Source organism: Urocitellus parryii, chromosome 10 (genome assembly GCF_045843805.1).
Source record: "Urocitellus parryii isolate mUroPar1 chromosome 10, mUroPar1.hap1, whole genome shotgun sequence".
NCBI lineage: Eukaryota > Metazoa > Chordata > Mammalia > Rodentia > Sciuridae > Urocitellus > Urocitellus parryii.
This window is the reverse complement of record NC_135540.1, coordinates 34,974,791-34,999,196: the sequence shown is the minus strand read 5'-3', so window position 1 is coordinate 34,999,196 and position 24,406 is coordinate 34,974,791. Positions and strand designations below refer to the sequence as shown.

At 30.8% G+C, this 24,406-nt stretch overlaps 1 protein-coding gene across 3 annotated transcripts in view; it reads left to right on the top strand.

Annotated features, from left to right (window-relative positions):
• Positions 1 to 24,406, top strand: part of LOC113200259 (follistatin-related protein 5) — a 737,045-nt gene that overhangs the window by 627,773 nt on the left and 84,866 nt on the right. For 2 of the 3 annotated variants that reach the window (XM_077803464.1, XM_077803463.1), the window contains exons 10-11: positions 1,794 to 1,820; positions 10,374 to 10,492. In XM_077803464.1, coding sequence (XP_077659590.1) covers positions 1,794 to 1,820; positions 10,374 to 10,492 — 146 coding nt within the window. The remainder of the gene's footprint in view (positions 1 to 1,793; positions 1,821 to 10,373; positions 10,493 to 24,406) is intronic. The other variant, XM_077803465.1, reaches the window with a different exon arrangement.

Below are 24,406 nucleotides of genomic sequence, written 5' to 3'. Positions count from 1 at the left end.
ATTGTTAGCACTGATTATTAATGCCTAACACATGCTAGATAATCAATGCTTACTAAGTAAATCGGTAGAAATATCAGGAAACTGCCTACTTAACTTTATCTATAAGTGAAAACACGAAGACTAATATTGGTTCAATTTTTGTTGAGACTGTAGAATAAATTTTAATTACTTTTTTATTGTGCTCAAATTCTGTAGCCTCATCTTCTATCGATTTTACTCTCTAATATACAAGATTACTTGATATTCTCTGAATATGTCATGATGTCTCTCATGGTATGCCTTGCACATGTTTCTTGTGTGTAGAATACCATCTGTATGTCTTTATGCCCCACAACTTCCTGCAAGCTTGGGTAACATTTTCTGGCTTGAGCATCCTGGCCAAGGTGCAACCATTCTTGCACTACCCAACTTCTGTGCCTTGGGGATGACTGTTCTATTTATCTTTACTAGAATATATGTCTGTAATTATTTCCATGATTCTGTTCCCTCCCAGGTCTATAGTCTCTACTTCAGAATAAGATCTGTCTTTTATTTTATTATTTCAATATATTTAATTGGCAATAAGAGCTAGCATATGTTCAAAGTATACAACATAATTGATACATGTATATACATGTAATACCACAATCAAATGAAATTAATATATTCATCACCACCCATGTGATCACCAGAACTTGTTCATCTTAAAACTGAAAGCTTTAAGTGTTTTCATTTTTTTTTCAATCACGTGGTATGCAACAATAACAACACTGCAAAGAATGCTGAAGGAATATGCACATCATTTATGCATGTATTAATTAATATTATGAAGGAGTTGGAAACACTGAAAAAAAGCACAAAAAATGTTCATATTTAATGATTTTTTTTTTTTTTAGGGAAACACAGCAGGTGCTAAAAACTTCATGACTTAGACCTTAAGCCTCAACTAAGGAGTGCTAGACTAGAAACTTTCTTGGCTTTGCTGAATACAATCATGTGTTTAGTTAAAAATAAATAATATGGACAGAATATTCAGGGAATAATTAGATGTGGATAATTTTTCTACTAGTGACCCTTTATTCATTTATATTGTTTTACTTTGAAAGTATAGGTTTTGTTTTATTTTTATTTTTTTTTAAATTGACATTTCCTTGAGAATACTTTCAATTGGTATTTTTTATTTCTGTTTGAATAGTTTAACTCTCTACTGATATAATCCTGCTATAATATTTAATAAACCTATTTGTCTAGAGATAATTCATTATCTCTGCATTGAATAAGAAAAATATTTTAGACATATTTTCATTCTATGTGGTGTAAATTTGTGAATACTTATAGCTACATTCTGTGTTCCAAATTCTGTATTTACAAGAATTATTATTCTTCAGGCATATTTAGGTAGGAATATACCATATGATGATTATTTAGCATTTTAAAAATTACAAACTTTTCTATCAGCAACTGAATTGTCAACTAAATAGTTTTAATGATCAAAGCTTGTTCTAAAATGCATTTTAATAAAATATTATGTTTCTTTCAATAATGCATGAAATTGTCTTTGTATATTAGCAAAATCTTTATTCTAAAGAAAAATTGATTATTTAAAGGAATGCACAGAGAACATTAATAGTGGACTAGGAACATTTTGTTATTGTTGTTTTGTTAGTTTAAAGTAGTTTGTAAAATTTACTGTCACTATTATTACCTATATGTTCTATCTAGAAACTTTGTCCTCTTTTATGTTTATTTATATAACATGTGACCAAAAATATCTTTATTCATTTTTCTTTCTCTTTCTTTTTAACATGCTGCAGTAGCTAACATATTATGGAGGGAAGAAGGTATTAAATTCCACTATTTATAATATGGTTGTAACTATTGTGCTTGATTTTCATTATGTTTGGTGATTATCATTCATCTTGATAATTAGCATATTATTTTTGCTTTGATTTAATTAATTGATTTGATTACATTTCAATATCTTGTGTAAAATTGCTAACATTATATTTTTTCACTTTGTATCTCCTTGATTAATATTGGTATGTAACCAGAAAATTACACTATAATATATTGAAATGATTTTAAGAGTATAAATTTCAGTCAAAGAACCACAAACAATTACAATTAACATAACTTGCATAATAAACCTTGATTAAGTGAGAATAAGAATAATTATAAAATTCATTGCCTTAGCAAGGGAATATAATAAATTATACAAGAAAATGGATTGCAAGCTTGCAGGACCTCAATTCAAATGTCTTTGCCACTGCAGAACATAGAAAAAGTGGACAGCCTTTTTAAGTCACAATCTTCTTATCTCAAAAATAAGAATAGTTGTTGTTGGTTCCTTAAACATAGTCAGCACTTAATAAATGGTGTTCACAAGCATTTACAGTAACCATTGCTTTTTTTTTTTAACCAGTTAGTAAAAAATTCTGAAAGAATGTGTTTGTCCATGTACTTCAATTAAATTTTTAGGAGAAATATGTCTTTGAGCCATAATTTCACTCCTGTTAAATAACAGCATGAACTGTCTTCACAATCCACTCTACAGACACTTCCTCTTCCCCAGTTATAGCTTCTAGAAGAAACGAAATTTGCTGCTCCTGTGAGAACCAGTCTAATCAGACTAAAATAATTCTGGAATGTTGCCATCCACTTCTTTTCTCAATGATGAGATATTCCACCTATTTTCCCTGCTTAATATTTGTTGCTCCCTAGGTCTTTTGTTGAAATTCCTTTAAAACTGACTTAATAAAGAGGTTCTAGTATAACTCCATGGTATCCTTCTATTTCACTTGGATATCTCACATTTCAGTGCTCACAATTCATTTGTTATTGAAACCTGTATCAACATATCTTTTGATATACTATTTTCCCTCTTGAGATCAAATAAATATCTCTATATATTGTCTGCCTTCTTGAGATGAAATAAATATTTCTCTGGGCATTTAAAAAATTCATTCCATTTCATCATTATAATAGAAGATATAACATCTAAGGAGTCTGTGGTTGAGTCCCTCAGATATGGCTCTAATGGCTTATTGTTGGGAAAAACTGGATGAATAATTTTGCCTGAGCCAGATCCTCTACCACAATGCTTGAAATACAATTGGTACTCTCCTTGCAAATCTGTGATAGTTGAATCAACTTAAGGTATTCGAAACAAATATGGTCATTACATTTTGAATTTGCATCATAAATGTCATGAACATTATTACTTTATAATAATCTTAGTGCATAATAACAATTTAGTAATATTCTTCAAGCCACTCTCAAAATTAAATAAGGCCTTCAGATTGAGTAAAAACACACTGAGATTTATTGTATGAAACCAATTTTATTAAAACATTTTTTCTAGTATGTTTTAGAGATATAAATTCTCAGTAATTAGTCTCCATCAATTGATCATACTCTCACTCTTAATGATTTTCTTTGACACAATAGATGATTGGGAAAAATATCTATTTAGATACTTTTCAGATAATTTTAAGAAACATAAGAAATGACTCTGGGAAAATTTAACTTTTTAAAAAATTTTATGTGTGATCATTGTCATAATATATTATTGTTCCTTAAACAAGATTTTAAAAAATAGATCCCAGAAAACTATATTTTTTATTTTGATTCATAGACATCTGTAAATTATTCTTTATTATGCCACAATTATTGGAAAGGCATTGCAGTTAGAATAATGATTAAATGTAATAACACCATTACATGTAATGGTAACCAGAGATGACAGATGAGTTTAAAGAATCATTGAATCTTGACAGTGTATATTAAAAAGCAAATTTCTGTCACCATTTTTGAAAACTAGAATAATAACTAATATTTGTATCTTGCATAATAATTTTATATATATTATAATATTATTTGTTATTATTCTATTTTTCTGAGATCCAATTTTATTATCATTCTAGAATTGTTTGATTTGGTTATGTTTGCATCTTTATTATGGCTAAATCAATGTATCCCAGAGAACATCAATTGAAGAATTTCAGACACTATAAGGTCAATAATAGTGAAAATGACAATACTTTGCATACTTTCATTTTATGCATTGGTGTTAAAGCTATATAATCTTAGGCTAATAATTATATAATAGATTTTTTTAACATAAGCCTTAGATTCTAGCTTAACTAAGAGTAATCTAAAAAAATTTCCCCAATTTTAGAATGCATTATCTACCACTTCAAGTTGGAATATATAAATTATTTCTCTGTGTTCTGGTTTCAGTTGTTTTCTACTCATCATTATAGCTTATAAGAATGTTGAAAGGCAATGTTAAAAGAAGAAATATCTCACTCATTTCTGAACAAGTATTTTAAAGTATCAATTAAATGTTATCTAAAAACTTTGGAAATTCAAGCATATATAAGATCCAATATTGGCTCCCAAGAAATGTTAAATCTACTGGTTTAAAACTCAAATCATTCTTTTTTTTTATTTGAATTTTATTAACATTTGATTTTCTTTAAGTTGATTATCTCCTCACTGCCAGACATTTCAGTAGATTTTTAAAATGCACATTATTAATTTTATTCAATAATATATTTATCATAATCAAAAAGAATAAATATTATTCAACAAAATATTTCCTAATATTTATTTTAAAAGCAAGTAGTTTGGATGTGTATTATTAAGTCTAAGAATGATAAGTGCTTTGTACAGCATAGGCACTGGATTAAAGTAAAACATTTTATTCACTGAAAGCCTTATCTTATATACTTACTTAAAGATTGGTTTTAGGTAATATTGTTTAACCCAATTTACCTAATACTCAGAAAACCCACTTCCTGGATTACTAGTGCCTATAAAAAAGGATGGCACAATTCTTTCCAAGAAACTTTGTAGTAAGGATGAAAGAGTAAGCAAGTCATGAGTATATGTGTTTATTGGGGATCAAACTCAGGCTCCATCCATAAGCAAGTTTTATTTCAGTTGAACATACCATAAAGACCTTTTTGAAATTCATTGATATAATTTTATTGTGTATATGAAAATGTTATAGCTTCAAAGATAAGGTACAAACAATAGGAACATTTATGCACTAAAAATCTATCTCTGCTGAGTTATTTAAGGTGATAATGCAATGTTGTCCATCTATTCTTGTTACTCTTTAAGTTTTAAAATGGAATTTCTTCAGTATTTCTTTTTTTTTAAAAAAAAAAAAAAGGTAAAGCATTCTTTTATTTTAACCTCTATTTTATTTATTTACTTTTAAGTGGTGCTGAGGATCGAATCCAGTGCTTCATACGTGCTAGGACCACTGAGCCACAACCCCAGCCCCTTCTTCTCTATTTCAATAAAGTATACAAGTTAAGGGTGACAGGAAAGTCAAACGATAATAGCACCAAGGAAAGATTTTGTGCAATATGAAAACTAGTAAAATACCTTTGATTCCCAAATCACAACATCATAGAATTGTCACTTGCTATTGACAGTTATATAAATGCTAAAGCAATGACAATTTAATTCAGAGGAAGAAAAATGTCACCACAAACTCTCTTCTGTGAGTAAATAATATATTGAAAAGGTCGGGCGAACGTCGGAGGAAAAGACCACCAAGAGACTGTCTCATGCAACAGCAAAGGGTTTATTGGGGATCCAGCATGCTGGGGCTCAGAGCTCACTTCAGAGGAGCAGTGAACAAAGAGCCCCGAGAACAACTTAAGCAGAGCTTATATACATTCTTTGGAAAGGGCAGGGACTTTACATACATCATAGCATCCCTTAGCAAATCATCACATACCGCGGGATAATCAAATAACAACTCTAAAACATGATTAGCACATTCACTGGTGGGATCAGGTCGGGTGGGGTTGATTGGTCAATACTAAGAATGGGTATACATTCAAACTGATTCGTTTAAGCCTTGAGGTGTATACATGCTGGACTGCATGGTTTCGGGTTGTTCTCATTGAGCAACTAGGTGGTCAGGCGAGATTTAGACAGACATCTAATGGGCAGTTCCGGGAATTGTTTTACTGCCACATGAATTTCAGGTTCCGAATGCAACTTAAAAACTTTTCAGGACAAACCTTATCCTTTACATTTCAACTTCTTTTTTATCCTTTCAATATGCATCTACCAGTCAGAAAGAAACCAAATTTTATCATTGAATAATCATTATCATTATATGGTCTGTATGCTATGTATAATAAAAGGTACAATTATCTTACCACAGTATACCATTGTTTTTGAACAGATTCCCATTTCCAAAGGATTTAGATAGGAATGTGCATTACATCCATTTTTTTTCCCTCAGTCCAATTCATGCATTTAAAGGTGCAGTATTGATTAGAAAATCCTCTGGGAAATACTTCTTTCTTATAAGACTTCAAATAATTCTTGCTTATGTCTTTTCTCTGTATACAAAAATAAGCAAAAAGAAAGCCCACTAGGAACAAATAAATTATGGATTACTTTCTAGAGTCTCTATATTCCATTACATTAACAATCGACCTGGAAAAGACAAAGTATATGTGTCTGTCTTCGCTAGGGTGAAAAACAAAAACCAGCTGTCATGTATTCCCAATCTTGTGGAACTAGAATGACAGAAGATTTCACTAAATTTGTTAATGTTTGTAATTTACTGCAACAAAACTAATTAATGAAGAGAGAGTTTTAGTTAAAATTGACATTATTATCAATACTTGAGATCCAGGACTGGGTAAGAACTTTAAATATTATTGAGAACTAAAGAGGTTTTGTTTGTGTGGGCTCTATCTCTATCAGTATTCAGATATTAGAAATTAAAGCAGAATTTTTAAAAATTGGTAAAATTTTAAGAATATGCGTAGGATCTGAGAAGTGTAACTCTATAACCAAACATATGCTTAGCATGTGCAAGGGCCAGGGATTGATCCTCAGCACCAAAAAAAAAAAAAAAAAGTAAAAAATAAAACCATAATAAAACAATTACATGTCACCATAAATAATACTTTATATTTTAAAATACACATTTTCAACAAAATAGCAAATTCACATTGTTTTACATTTTTCAAATTTTCAAAAAATTTTAATGGAAGATGCTAGATTCTGTGCTTCTTTCTGCATTTGTTAGAGAATTAGAGAAAAAATGCAAATGATTTTTGGTATTATTATGAATATAGTTTTGACTTGACAGACCTCCTGAAGGAATCAAATCTAGAAAATGTTTTACCAGAAAAACAACATAAATTTTAACAGATCGGGCTGGGGTTGTGGCTCAGTGATTGAGTGCTTGCCTCACATGCAGGGGGCACTGAGTTTGATCCTAAACACCACATAAACAAATCAAATAAAAATATTTTTTAAAAAATTTTAACAGATCATGGATACTGGGAAAACAGGGCTTAAAATATATCACAGAAAATGGAAATTTAGCATGGAAAACTGAAATTTATCAAGCAAGTGATCATATAGAGTAATTAAAACTCCCATGTTAAAAAAAAAAAAATTAAGTGCTTATTCTTGCCTCTGATCTGTCTGAATGAGAAGAAGGAAATTTATCTTCTTTGCCACATTCTCTTATCCTTTCCCTTCATAAAAGATATGGAAACCGAGTAGTTAATATGAATATACACAAATACATTATTTTACTCTTTACACATGAAACTGATGAATGCACAAATGAAAATTCACATAAACCTTTAATTTCTAACATCTCTATCAGGTATTTTACTTACTCTCTCCTGAGTATATTTTTAACGAATTTATAAAACGATAATGTTGTAACAGCAAATTTAAAAAGAAGCACATATCTGATTCCTGTGTTCAGATAATAAAATCTGCCGCTAAAATCTAAATAATACTTTTGAGGAACAAAGTAAGCCTTAGGAAAAACAAATGGCCTAATAATTCCTCTCTTGGGTGAGGAGGGGAGAAATCCACAGAAAGCTCTAAAAGCATAGATAAAACATCATGTCACAAGTGGTATGATTAATACATTGGTATTTATTGTGTTATTATAACCAATATATATAGTATTTGTTGTCATTATTTTTTAATAAACACTAAGGAGTTATATTTCCACTAAAACAATCAAATAAAAAAAACAAGAGCTCAGCCTTGCATAATGTATTTATATTTCATCTTCAATTTGTAATCTGGTATTTTATACTTTATAAAAATGCTTATATGGATTTCATACATTTAAAAGCAAGGAAGTGGACTTTGAGATATAAAAGAATGATTTGGGTGGATTAAGTGGTTTTTAAAGGAAAATATAACTCAGAAATTTCATTGGTGCAATGAATCACAGTGGAATCCCAATGATTCTGTTGTGCACAAATTGTAATAAAAGTAAATAGTATGCTAAAAGTATCCAGAGGGCTGGAGGGAAATATATTCAGAAACTTTGCAAGCAATCTGGACTCCATAGTTCTTAATTTCAAACATACTCAAATTCATGATTGTAGGGAAGAATTTTGTAAGATATAAGAGGAGGTAGTTATGTTCATTCAAAAGTAGGAAGAGCTTTGTGATAAATATCAACCATAGTAGGTAACTGGCACAGTTGAAAATCAGACACCATGTAACATCTTTCTTATCTTCATAAGTTTCAACCAGAAAATTCAGGGCCCAGTAATGTTAAATTGATAGTTATTGATATATAGGACATATCATCTAATGTTAATGTTTAAATGCAGGTTTTGCTGATACAAATCAAAATTTTTGACATAAACACTGATAGTATTTGTTATGCTTTATCCTTTAGAAATGGAATTTACATTTCTTTATGCACAACTATACTTATAAATTACAGCTGATAAGTACTAAGTTTTATTTTATAAATAATATGACTTGAATTTAGTTCTTGCCACTTCTGCTACTGTCCAGGAATATTCTATCTTGATGCAGTGCTCTCTGGAAACATAAAGCATAATTAACTGATAAAGACTGCATTATTGAAATATGAGTACTGTGAATTATTTATAAAACAATAAAATGTGTCAAACAATCTGAAGCTATTTAAAATGCATATATATTACTAGATCAAAATAGTGTCATATTCTAAACAAAAATATATACACACTTTATGAATCTGAATATGCTATAATTAAGTTTGAGTACATTTTTCTCTGAATCATAAGAATAGATACACATGGCTAGATGGAAGAAATCTGTGACTTTTGTATTTACTATGAGCCTATTTGGAAGATTAAATATTACTTAAGTTCAATAAATAAATATTTACACAAATCAATAAGCTTTTATTGTGATCCTCCATGGATTTATGCCTGAGGTAAACTTAGTGGTGGTCTTATAGGTGGTCTCAACTGAAAAAAAATAATAATTATGCAGGGGAAATTTATTTGTATTTAAATAAATTATCTTTCTCCCTACATATCTTTTTACCATTTAAGCATTTTAAGCAACAATTGTTTGTCTTTCCAAGTTATCAAGATTTCAATATTATCCTCAATCTTTCAAAGAGCATGCACTATCATGAAATTATGCAAGATATAATTAGGCTGAATAAATTTGATTGAACTAATCAGTACAACTGGAGAAAGAAGCTATGCAGTCTAGGATCAGAAAAGGAAGACTACATGGGCTCAGAGCTGAGCACATTGAAACAGAGCCAAAGCAGAGAAAAACAATAGAACAGGTGTGCATGAATATGCTGAAGCTCTCTAGGCTCAGTCCTTGGTTAATCCCAACTACACTGCAGGTGTCAATCTTGTAGCCCCCTTCCCCCACTAGGTGTGGAAAAATTCTGAGATGCCACACAGCCAGTTATATAGTGGGGAAAAAATTAAAAATATGATTTAAATCATTACACTGAGATTCTTCTAGGACTTAATATTAATTCATTCTAATTGCAGAAATAGAACCTCAAAATTGCCAGTATAAAACTAATATGTGAATATACCTATATAGGATTATTTTGACAAAAATAGTTTTGGAAAATATATATTCTCTGAAATCAAATACACTTGGTATTTTGTCCCTAAGAATCTGTATGTGAATTAAACTCACACAAAGAATGAGGTTTAATTTACCCCAGTGAACTCTAATAAAAATAAGAGAATAACACTGATTCTTCAGTGATTATTTTTACCCCCTAATCAACACCTACATTAAGCGAGTTTGGTATCCAACAGAATGTATGTGTCAAAGACTTTATAATTCCATTTATAGTTCTTTTAAAATGCATGAATCATTTATTGAATTATATTTTTAAAAATCACTGAATTGCAGAACAGGAAGAATAAAGCAGAATGTCTGCATAATATCACAAAGTGGTTCTAGCATACAATGAAAGTCCTATGTGGTTTGCTTTATTAATGTTACACAACTTGACGAATTGATCTCCTGTTAGAAATATGAGGGACACTGAATTTTTGTTGTAAAGGTTTCTGATAATTTTATTTTGAACTTTTGAATGTGTTTTTGTTCTTAAGGTCTGGGAATTGGGAACATGTTCTATGTTTTTTATGAAGATGGAATCAAAGTGATACAACCCATAGAATGTGAATTTCAAAGGCACATTAAGCCTAGTGAAAAGCTCCTTGGATTTCAGGCAAGTAACTAAAACATTCCTTTGCAGTTTTCTGTAGCAATTTTTTTAAGTAGAATTATGTTTTGAAAATACAATGAAACTTATACATGTGTGAAACTTGTGTTAGAAGGAAAATATTAAATCTGTGATATTGACTGTTGCTCTGTGAATCTTTGTATCTGAAAAGAAAAATAAAACAACATATTGTATACTCATAAATACTTGTTTGTAATTACAATGAAGGTGATAAAAGCAAAATTTCAAGAATAAACAACATGAAATAACTTCCCCTAACTTCTGTTTTTAAGATGATTATTACTTTAATAAAATGAAGGAAAGTGGCATGTGAATAATTTGTGGGAAGTCAGATTATATTATATGCTTTATGAATGTTGATTTTTTTCATTATATTCATGGGGTCTCAATGAATGGGAAAATTTAGATTAAGTTAGAGGATATCAAATCCTATATTGATTTATTTATATCTTATTTTTACCATAGAAATTTTAATATGCAAAATTGGGTATTATTTATATTAGGAACATTCTGTTATTTTTATAAGTACTTAATTTTTTTCATTGTAGTGGCTATATATATATATATATATTCAGATAAATTTTTGTATATACTACAATATGGAATACTAAAATTGTTCATGCTATGTATGTGTTCCTACACAAGTGCTATAAACACTCAAAATGAGATTAGCTGTAAGGAACCTTATCAAGAAATCCTCTCCTGAGAGTCATATTTAAAATTGACATGGCCATGGCATGTGAGTAAAAATATATGTTTGTTCATAGATTAAATTAATAGATTTACTGTTTTTGTTATTATATCTTCTCAAGTACAGAAGCATTTTAAAATACTCATATAACTTTCTTTTATATTCCTCATAATCCTAAATTCATTTTTAATAAGGTATCTTTATGTGCATATATATGAATAATAAACACATGAATAAAAATATACATTTCTGCTTCTCAAAAAGTAAATAATTTATTTAATATTACATTCATAGTTCTTTAAAAAAATGCCTGGATGAGAGTTCTAGGTGAACATGCAGATACAGGAAGAATCATATCAAAATGATTATTTAAAATCAGACAATAATTTCTTTTATAGCAGTGTTCCTCTCTGATTCAGATGAGAATCAGTAGTTTCATAGCTCACTGACAGATTTCTTATGTTATTTAAATTTCATTTGTGAATACTAATAAGATAATGTGTTACTCCTTATCATGTAACTGTGACCTCATGAATCTGATTTGCAAATTTGGAGAGAATGTTTTTCCTTCCTATGTGTGTGCTATTCCAGTGTATTATGACTCCATATCATGTATTTTGGCAGCTTTTGCATTGCTGTGACCAAAATATTAACAAGAACAACTTAGCAGAGGAAAAGTCTATTTTAGCTCACTATTTCAGAGGTCTCAGTCCATAGATGGCTGACTCTATTACTAGGGGTTCAAAGTGAGGCAGAACACCATGGCTAAACCCAAAAACAGAATATAACCCCCAAAGGCAACCCCCTCTACTTCCTCCAGCCAAATCCTACATGACTATATTTACTGGCCAGTTAACTCATCAGTGGATTAATCCATCAATTAAGTTATGCCTTTCATAATGTAATTATATCCCTTCTGAAGGTTTTTATTTATCTCAGAAATTAGCTTTGGGGTGACACCTCATATCTAAACTATAACATTATGTAATGCAATTCTTAAAAAATGTTTTTTTTTCCATAACATTTTTGATGACTCTGGATGAGATAATTTAAACATTAGGAATCTAAACTTGAAAAACAAGCTAAAATTTGATATGTTAGTTTTGTCACATGTCTGATGCAAAGGAATGTGAACTTTATTTACTTGAATTTCTGTTCCCTTGAAGACTTAATGAGATATCATTCTGAAACAGTAAAACAGAAAAATTATCCATATTTATTCATTTCAATGTATACAGACAATTCTAAATGTGGTAACAATTAATTATTTAAATCAAAGCAAAATATGTAAGCAGGAAAAACAAATATATATATATATATATATATATATATATATATATATATAAAATGTACATATGAAGACCTATATACAAAAAGTTTTATATGATTTTCTATAAAATTAAAAATTAAAGAAAAGCTGGGCATGGTGGTACATGCCTGTAATCCCAGCAGCTCAGGAGGCTGAGGCAGGAGGATCCCAATTTCAAAGACAGCCTCAACTACTTAGCGAGGTTCTGTCTCAAAAAAAAAAAAAAAAATGGTGGAGTGTGTTACCGCTGTGGCTCCATGGTAAAGTTCCTCTGGGTTCAATCCCAGATAACAACCCCCCCAAAACAAAACAAAACAAAACAAAACTGAAGAAGAGATTAAAATGATGACAAATTTAGCTTATTTCTTCCCATCACAGAACTCTTATTCAATGTACAAATTAATAGTGACAAAGCAGTGACAAATTTCTCATTACTACAAACTAAGTTACTACATCAGCCAAGTCATAGCTCTTGGAAATCTAGAGTCCAAACTGCACAGGTCAGAGTAGGATGATAAAAACATGAATGAATGTAGCCTTCAGGTTAAAGTTTGTAGATCAGTCTAAAAACTCAAGCAGAAATTCTATGTTGAAGCCTTGAGGGAGATTCTCCATTTTTGCTCTTTGGAGACCCATATTCACTATGGAGGGTCAACTGTTTCACTTGAAACTAACTGGTGTTAAATATTAACCACAAGCACCTTCACAATAAGAGCAATAAGAAGTATATTACCAAACAACTGGGTATTATGACCTAGGCAAGTGGATATACATAACCCACCTTTACCTCTCCTCTCTTGCATTCAAGGACTAGGTTTAATTCATGTTTGTGTTCCTAACAAGTTCAGTACAATGCCTTAGACATGACAAATGGTCAATTAACATTGGTTAAAATGTCTTTAATGAGTATTCTCTTGCTTATGATCTTTCCTACTCATTTTCGAAGGCATTCTCTAAGTTTAAAGATGTAGACGTATACATCTAATTTCTTACCCATGATAATATTTTATCTTACTTTACAATTCTCACAAAACCATTGTCTTCTGTGTTAGTGTTAAATGTTTCATAGAATACTTCATCATTGAATTATTTCAGGATAAATTAACCTCATGGGTTTATTAATTCAGAATCACATGGTCAAATGGTCCTGTGTGGATATACTGTAGAAGACAATTTCTAGTATAGGAATAAAGCTAGTTTATCTGATTGTAGAAAATAAATCTCTTGAGTACAAGTAGGGAAAATGAGGGTTTTTTTTTTTTTTTTGGAATCATTTTCCCCACAAGAAAAGGATTAAACATGGATATAATATTTTTGATATTTACTTCAACATTAAGGGAATTGTAACACTATTCCCATTATAACTTGTTGATAAGTAAATTTTAGATAAAAGGTGACATATTTAGAATATAGAATCTTTCAGCAAACCTCTCAGAAGATGCTAATGGTTTGCTCTAAATAAAAGTTCAATTTTGGTGCAAGGTCAGATAACATTAGGTTTCAGCTTTTGAGAGTGAGTTGGTGAGGATTCATAAACAAGCTTTCAGATATTCTTTCACTTCCCCCCCTTTTTTGTTCTGTGGTTTTACTAGATAGGATTCTTGCTGTATTTATCTTAGCTGTATGCAGGATTTCATCTTGTCGCCTAGAGTATGAACTTCAAGCAAATACGATTCTATGTCAGACTCATGGATTCAGAACTCAAACTGAAATGAGGTTGGAAAAAGATGTTTAAAATTACAAGGTCAACAATGACAATCTTTTCCAATATTGCCTACTTTTTCACTCTTTTGGTTTTCAACTATGGTGTCATCTTTATCTGTCACTCTTATTGTTTAATGGTCTTTAAATTCAGTCACCATCTATGTTTATAGATCTGGCTTATTATAGATCTAAATGCTCTTCTTCACAAACACCATGGTGTTATGTATTCTTTATGTCCTAGAAGAGCTTTAAAGAAAACCACCCCTGTCTTATTGTACATAGGTTCTATATTATAGAACTTAAAGGTTCTATTCCCAGTTTGGTTTTTTTTTGTTTGTTTTTGGTACTGAGGATTGAACTCAGGGGTGCTGAACCAGTAAGCCACATTCCCAACTCTTTTTATATTTTATTTAGAGACAGAGTCTCACTGAGTTGCTTGAGGCCTAGCTAAATTGCTGAAGCTGACTTTGAACTCACAATCCTCCTGCCTCATCCTCCCAAGCCACTGGGATTACAGGAGTGTGCTACCACACCCAGCCTATTCCTAGTTTTAATGCTAATTAGAATGATATCAAAGAGTATCATTTGAATTCACTATCCTTATTACAAGAAGTCTGATATGAATCTCTAAAATGTTTCTATTCTGGTTTAAGAATACCTGCATTTGAAAATTAGTACTTTATTAGTATAAGATTTGTATACAGAAATATGCTGTCCACAGTGTCCAAAATATTTAGATATTAAAAAATGGACACTGAAATTAGAAATGGGGAATGTGGTAGTCCACATTCTTTTCTCTGAGGGTGTTCCCTCCTTACCTGGAGGAACACAGCCTTGGGAGCATGTGTGAATTCCCTTAGTAATACTTCCAATTACCTCTTTCCTTCATTCTGTTTCTAATCCAATTATTATTTTCCCAAACTTGGTCCACAAAAAATACTTGTTAAAACACTAACCCTTTCTCACAATGTGGACAATTCCTTTCCCCATGAATCAGTAAGCAACTTTTTCATTCAACATGCCAGAAAGGTAATCAAAATGTTTCCCCACTTAGTCTTTTCTCTGTGGGTCTCTATTCAAACATGGCTTAACTTAGAAAGAATTATAGAGTGATAAAAATTTAAGCTTTTGTCCCTTTGTGGTTACAATCATATCCCATGAAGAGTTTCCTAAGGAGAGTAATGTAAACTGCTTATAAATATTCCTTAGAAGATTATTCTGTAGATTTCAAAAGAAATAAGTTTATGAAATTAGTCATTGAAGTCCTAGATTTAAAAAGGTCTTTTAATGTTTTATTTAAAATCACACTGTTTTACAATTCTCACTTTGCGTTTCTATCAGACTTCAGTATATTAGATAAGTATTAGGAGGCGCAACCATGGCAAAGCTTATAAAGTGTGCAAATGCGTCCAATGGAGTAATACAGCATTATTAAGGAAGTCCAGAGACATTATCTAAACAGTATATTAAATCCTTTTCGGAGATTTGTGCCAAATACCAGACAATGTGACAAGAATCATGTGTGTCTCAGATAATCCGTGGTCAATATTTACAAACATTTTTATATGAGTAATAAGCACCCACTTATACACATAAAAAGGTAACTTCCATATACTTTAGAAAGAAATGTAGTTAAGGTTACTAGAATTACTTTTTAAGGGTAAATTGAAGAGTTTTAACTGATAGAAGCACCATCAATTACAGATATCATTAATCCTAAAAAAAAATTGTACTTGAGATTTACAAAGTGATACAAATTTATCTTATTATATGTGACTTAAACTGTAGTATTCCAAAGTATATTTTGTATTCACAAAAAAGTATCTAATATTTTTATATTAATATATTTATGGCAAAAAGAAAATGAAAGAACTTATTATATTAAATAGTTGTTTCTTCTGTCATGCCTCCCTAAGCCAGTTTCATTCCATGCAATCAAGTTTATCTCTTTAAATAATTTGCTTTGCAGTGATATATCTTGAATTATCAGTATTGAATATTTTCTATTGGTGTTACTGTGGGAAAGCTGATGTTTGTTTACATATTCCTCATTTTTCTTTTTTTATACTATGTTTAACTTTAATTTCAAAGTTTTTGTGGGATATGTTTATTATTTTAATGATTACTTGACCCTATAGTCCTTATATATTTTCAGAATTTTTATTTCTCTATAATTTTTAGAACACTTGTTTGATTCCTCGTTTACATTTTAGATGATGAAAATAGTTCTGAAAATTTAATGGTGAAGGCATTTGTTTATTTAATTCTTTTCTGTATTTCATATAGGTCACCAATATTAATTTTAATTATTTGGGAGGTAGAAAGGAAAGGAAATCATGGTTCAGTATATTATCAGCTTTTAGAGAAGATATTATACATTATTTAGCAAATTAATGGAAACGCCAATAGTTGTTTAGGTCTTACTCATCAATATAATGAACTACACTAAATAATTATTTCCAAATTTTAGAAAACAACAGAATTCTAGCAGCTACCAATGTTTATACAGTTGCACACGTACAAGTCAGCACACAATTATATCATAATTTAACACACACATAAAATTTATTTTTCTGGCTATATTTTAAAATAAATATTTCATATTGAATAACTCATAAAGGTAATATGGAGTCATTTTTAATGGGATCTCTGGTAGTTTCCTTCTGCAGTAGTTTAATTATTTTATTTAAATTTATTTTAAAGTATTATATATAAAAACTTGTACATATTTATGAGATGTCATGTTTTGATGTATATATGCATTGTATAATGTTGTAATCAATTTAAACAAATATACTCAAATATTTATCAGTTATTTATTGTAAAATCATTACAAATCCTCAAGCTTTTTGAAATGTGCTATACATTATCATCATCTAGAATCCCCCTATTTTGCACACTGGAGAGTCACTCCTGATTGTAATTTAGTACTTAATCTGCCTTTCCCCATCTTTCTTTCCCCTCTCTCTGATAACTACCATTGAACTCTCAACTTCTCTGAGATCAATATTTTTATATTTCCTGCATGAGTGATATCATGTGCTATGTGTCTCTTTGTACTTAGCTTATTTCATGTAACATAATGATTTCCAATTCCACCTCTGTTGTAAATGATGGGATTTCCTCCTAATTTGTGGCTGAATAATATTCCATTGTGTATGTGTACATTTCTTTTTTCATTCACTCATGAATTTCTTAGATGAGGTTTGTTTACTTGTTAATCCACAGATCTTTGTTGGGAGTTGTTCCTGTCAGGCTTTGTGATAGGTAGGTCCTAAGGAGGGAAAAAAGACAAGAATGCAGCAAATCTATAAATCATAAATTCACTCATATGTGAAAGCTCCTTTTATAGACATAGGTACAATGGGGCACAAAGGAGAGAATAATACTGCATTTCCTCTAACTTAAATACCTTTCCCAAGATCAGCTGAGTTGCCTTAAAGACATAAATGTAGATTTACACATGACTGCCTGTGAAGCATTCTATTTTAAATCTCATCTGTATAGCTTTAAAGAAAATGTAATGTGAGATGCATATGGAGAAGCACAACTACTGGCAGTATCACTGAGTTGCCTGCAAATACCACCACAGTGTTTCTGTGGCAACTGGATCTCTGTGCTGGCTCTCTCCAAAGTGTAATTCCTTCCATCATGAAAAAAGACAGCAGCAATTGGTCCTATTTCACTTCTATTTTAATTATGAAAAATTTGCTCTTTATGTAGGAACAGAGGAGAATGGCATACCATGTTAAAGATCCTATATCTAGTGTCATTTTCATTAGAAAATAGTTAATCTTTAATTTGTAACTTTCAAACTACAGGTATTTACTAGCATAATTTCACAAAAATTTATACTACATTGGATAGCTCATATGTGAAATTATTTGACAAATTAAAAGATAGTTGTACATAGCATCATTCTGATTTTATAATCTGTGTACATTTTTTAAGGATTTGAGTTCAACTAAGTCACAAGATCAGTTTTAGTTAATTTTGTTTTAATCTTGTTTTCATATCCTTATTCTAAGGGATTTTCCTGAAATGGATGATGTAGCTGGACATTATTTGTCAGGTAAAAAGTGAGAAAGAAAAATAAATTCTTTAGAAAATGTATAATAGGTATATAATTTTACTGGGGGTAGACAAAGAAAATGTAACTTTTATCTCAGAGTTTCCACCTAAAATGAAGGTAGGAGCAGATCAACATTTTTCTATTAAAATAATACTTATTTCTAAAGATTTTAAAAAACGCTATATCTTTTCTCATGATTCCTCTCTGACAAAAATGTAGAAAATACCCTTGTATATAGATTATCTAGTATCCTTTCACAATATAACTAAACAAAATCAAATGTTTATTTTTAATAGCAACTAACCATTAAATAATATAAATTATGTTAAAATTATTATCAAAGAATGTTACTTTGTTTATAAACTATCAGTGGCTTCATTTATAAACTAAAAGTGATAAAAGTACTTTAAACTTAGTGTCTTTAAAAATGGTTAAAAGTGAAGATATCTATTACTGTTAAATTATTTAATGTAGTATTGTAAAGTCGGATTTTTCTTATAAAATAAAACATTATATCCAGTGTGTTTATGAATAGCTCAGCCTAGATTACATACACACACATCCACACCATTCACATGTTACTACAAAGCTATGAGAAATATGGAAATCTAGACCTAAAAAGTCTTATCCAATACAAAAGAACTCCTGTTTTATTTGCCTTGATTTGTGACAAACTGAATAAATGTTCATCCAGAAGTATTATTTAAACTATATTGTTTTTGATAAAGTACTTTTTTTCTAAGTATTCAATTATTCACCTTTTTATTTATACCATGGACTTAGGATGTAACACCTTTTGGGAGATAGATAGATAGACAGACGATAGATAGATAGATAGATAGATAGATAGATAGATAGATAGATAGATAGAGATATATATTTCCATATATATAAATATGTAAGAAAAATTGAGAGAAAAAAAATAGCTAGCAAAGAAAGCTTATTTACTGTTTCTCAAATTCTTTGTGGGAAAGAATTACATTGTTTTGGGCTCAATCTACTTTTTTTTTTTTAAACTAGTAGTTAGTTTTTACCATATGAAATCCTTCAGTTAAACTTCACAATGATACCGCTGGTTAGAGTTGTACTTTCTCACATGTTTAAGTTTGAACATTAGAAAAGCATGCTGAGGCAAGCATATAAAGCCGGGTTTATTTAAAAAGGGGTAACAGACTACTCTGGTAAGGGAGAAGGGGGCCATAGCTGGTATCATGGTCTCCCAAGAAGGGAGGTGTTCTGCCCTTTTAATGTGTCCTAGGATTCCTTTGTTCTCCTGCCTTTTCCGCCTTATCTTTCTCCTTCCTGTGTTTGTGACTAGGCATTTGACTAGGTTTAGGAAATGCTCCCAGGGATGGCCAAAAGGTGGGAAACTGGTGGGCTGAAGGAGGAAGGGCAGGATGCAGCAGTCAAGGACACAGTAATTAACAACCTTATAGCTTCCTGTAGGGAGGAGCAATTCCTGGGACAGATTATTTTAACAAGGGTTTGGAGCATGAGGAGGTTCTTGGAGTAGGGCTCTAAAGGAATTAACATTTCAATCCCTCAAGGGATAGTCTCCAGCTTTCTGGGACTCACTCAAAATTGGCCTTACTGAATCTGACCTGCCTCGATTTACCTATCTATATTGGTTGCCAGTCTAATTCTGGCTTCAACTATACCCCAACTGGCCTAAATACTGTTTAAGAAAACAGGTCCTCTGAGCACATACATGGATGTTGTATAATATCAAATGGCTATTAATGTTGGAGATGACTATTTGCCATTTCCATGTTATTTTCTGCTTGACAACAAATGGTACATCAAATAACCTGCAGTCCCAAGGTCACATTTGGACTGGCATTGTTCTTGACTTTATTTCCTCAGTGATTCTGGATAACAAGGCATAGTGTCTAATGGCATGATTGAGGATTGGGCAGCACTTTTTGTGTCGCATCTTTGGCTATAATAAATGAGACTTAAGCACATATTTACTGAAGAAATATTATACTTCACTATTACATTTAGAAAATGTGGAAATACAGGAATAGCAAAGAGTAATTTTTTAATTGTGAATGAAAGGCTAACAATCAAATATGAAATAAGCCAAGTTGAATGGCAATTTGATTAAATGTAATCAATTGATTAAACAGCAATTTGATTAAATGCTGAATTGTGTGTCACAAATATAAATTCTATTAGAGTTCAGAGAAAAGAAAAATCACTAAGACCCATAGTAGTTAGGGATGCATTATATAGAAATTGGAAATATGTCTGCCAACAGTAGATTGAAAATTTAATTTAAAAATGGGTTTTGTGTTTTCATTTGCTGTGGAAAATCATTTTTATGAAATAGTAAGGAGATAATCTGGTTAAAGCACATGACATATGTTGGAGAACAATGGAGATTAATGTATAAATTTTAAGTGGTTAAAATTAATTCTTAATTATTTTTTTTTTTGTTTTTCCCAAAAGAGACACACTACTAAAGAATCATTGAGGGAGACTCTAGAAAAACAGAAGGAACTTGGTGATTAATTCTTCTTTATCCTATGCAGCAACCTTATTTATTATTGTGACATTAAGAAACCAGGAGAGCAATTGACTCACATAAAATGGCAGTCATAAGAACAACCATCCCAATCAAATTTTTAATTGCTACCAAGAGAGGGAACTCCTTGCCAATTTCAGAGGTAGAGTAGCATAAAAAGGTAACAATGAAAAAAAAAAAAAACTAAAATAGGTCTATTTTCAATATGTAATGACTAAATAAGTGAAAGAACCAGATCTGCAATATTTTTTCAAGTTTCCCAACATAAATGCCTATACACATGCATTTATTAAACATCAAACTTTTTTTACTTCCTTTATCAACATACCTTTCCATTCAGTATATATCTGTCCAGGAGTCTCTATGATCTTGGGTGGCTCCACAAAATTGCCTAATATATTGCCCAAGCTGAGTGCATGTATCTTAAGCCATCTTATTTCTTGCATATGTTCTTTGTTGTACTGATTCCACTGGTTTTCATTTACAACTGAGTACTTGCATAACATGTTGGCAATCATAGAATCAGAGATTTGCTTTTTTCTATCCAACAGAACCCTGACCCACCTCTTGTCCTTCAGCACTGTAGTTTCCCATCTTCCTAGTTCCATTGTTCATTAGTTAAATTTGCTTATATTTTCCTTTTTTTCCCTAAAAGATAGGACAAAATATGTTATTGTCCTATATGCAAATTTATACATTATTTTTATTGTCCAGTCTATTCTGTTACTTTATACCTAATAGTCTAAACAACTTTGATATTTTTAACTTCCCTTATGTAAACCAGCTCTGATCATCTGTCTGTGTGTTGACGCATACAAATATTTCACTTTTTCTTTGAGTTATCTCTTTGTTTAAAATTTGGATCACCTTTAATACTTCCTTTTTAATTTTTACTATATACTATATTTCTATTTTAAAGAATCCATACAACAATTTTTCTGGAAGGAGATGGAAAGGAGAAGCCCTGATGAATGGGAAAGCAAGAGATTACTCAGTGGGTGTCATCTGATTATAATAGTAATCAGATAATCAGAATGAATGAGCCTTCAGAGGTATTTAATGTAAATAGAGCAGAGAACTGAAGTCTGAGCTATTGCATTCCTGAAGCTACATTTAGGGAACAGAAAATAAAGAAGTCACCACATTCAAAAAGAATTTAACTAAGAAGACTAAAATAATACCTAGAGTAGGAATGTATACTAAAACAGAGGTTAGCAACATGACTTCTGTTATTGGCTAGAGTAAATTTCTTAGGCTTTATAGTTCCTATGGTGATTATCTTTGCTGCATGAAAGCATACATGGACATTATTTAAATAAATGAGTGTTTATCTGTGTCTAAATAAACTTTTATTTATATAAATCTGAATATCACACATTGTTTATATGTCATGAAATTGTGACACTCTTTTTCCCCCCCCAATTGTTAAAACAATATTCTTATCTGCTGGATTCCACACAATAGATAATGGACCAAATTTTCTTTGGCCCTTATTTGCTTATTCTTGCCTTACAAAAATGAAAGAACATTTCCCAAGAAATCCAGTAGTTGAAACAGCCAAAAGCAGCAACTTGGAATCATACTGTGGCAATGAGGCACATTCATATTTCATTTATAGAATTGACATTGCATAGTATCCTTCACATAATAAGTACTCAACTGCTAATTCCCTAGAGGACTAAAGGCTAATGATTGGAAATTCTGAGCCCACTAATGTCTTTGAAAACATCTCCTTTGGAATAAATAGTATAATAAAAGCAATTCAAGGTAAATTGTGTTTAGAGTGAAAATTCAGGAAATGGAAGTAACATTCTAGAAAGCTTTTCAACAATGTGAAGAGAATAAGATGGATGGTTGGAAGGGAAAGCGATGAATCCAATTAAAGTTGTTTTATAGTTTTTAAGTTTGGAGGAAAGGTGCATGCTTGAATTCTTGGAAACAAAATAAAGTTGTAAATAAAATGTAGTGTAAGTCTTTCTAAAAATAGGGAATGATGCACAAATCTTCTAAGGTTGGAGAGAATCAGAAGGGGTTATACCAGGAACTTGTGGAGCTGGATGCAAGGAAAATAGAGGTGATTATACAAATTACATTTGTCTTCTCTAAGAGTGATACAGGATATACCAGGAGGGGAGGGATGAGGAAAAGGAAGAGAAAGTGGAAATTTGAGGACAAAGCATTCTAATGGGTAATAAGGATAACAAGTAAAAATGACAAGGTTCTAATAGAAGATAAGTGTATATATTTGTCTCTTTGACACAGTTAGGTTTAGCAAAGCAGGTACATTAACACTACTGTAATTGTAAAATTAAAATTTATACCACCAGTTGAAAAATATCTTATAGGCCTTTAAAATTTGGGGAAAAGATAATAAATCTGCAGAAAATATGTGACTTATTATGAAAAAGGTCCAACAGGAATAAGTCCTAATATTGAACTAGAATTGTATTTTTTTTCTTACCAACTTTCATCCTGATTAGTTCTAATATCTTAATAACTCTTTCACTCTAAGTGGTAGTATACATTTCATAATATTCTTCTCAATAATATTTTGATATAATTCCTGGTAATTTTCTTCTTCATTATGTATTATTTAATCTTATTTTTATCTGTCATTTTTATCTTCTTTTTTTCTCATTAAATGTCTAATGCATGTGAAAAACATTTCTCTACAATTCCCATCCATATAAATAAGTATCAATATATGTAACCTGAAAAACTAAGAGTGCTATTATGAAGTAGGTCATAATTGGCTGTAATCAGAAATAATGACATCAAGAAAAGCAAAAAAATTCATTGTAACTATCAGGAAAAATTTAATGGCTTTGTAAAAATGATTGTATGTCTGGTCAGGAATGTCTTATGGGGACAACATACTAACAGAAAATAATTCCCAGAAGAGCAGTTTATTTTACTGTTGAATAGTTTTGCAGAAAAACAAAGGGGTACAAATTGCTTCTAGTTTCAGCAGTTGTTTGTCTGACAGCTATGTGTCAGGTCAGTCACACTTTTCTCATTATTTTGGCAGGTTTGTTTGGTAGTTTTTACACAACAGCAAAGAACTTATAAACAATTTCACTGTATTCAAAGCCTTTCATCAACCTTAGGTTTCACTTTTTCCCTACCTCTTCGTATCTCTCAAGTACATATTTTATGTAGTGTTTGTTCCTAACAAAATGAGCCCTTGTCAACAACATCCAGCATATTTTTGAAGCAAAGTTTTCCACAGGAAAAAAAATGTTTTGTAGGAATTAATAAATTAAATTTCAATACTGTACTCTATTTTGAACAGGTTCTGAGGACAGATTTTTGCTCTCAGGTTTATGCTATTGCTTAAAGGATGCAAGGGATGTCACTTGTGTTGACCCCACTTATAGTCACACTGTAATAGTTATGGTGCACTCATTAAATTGGAGTTCATTTTACAAACCCAGAGTACCTGAATCAGTCATACATTAAGTGCTTAGTTTGCAGGGCTTTTGCTTGTGTCCAGGCACCCTGGAACAACTTTTGCTGTTTTGAACCGTGCAGTGCTGGACTAGATATGAAAAATAAGTGGGTACACTATGTGCTTCCTGAATTAGATTGGATATTTA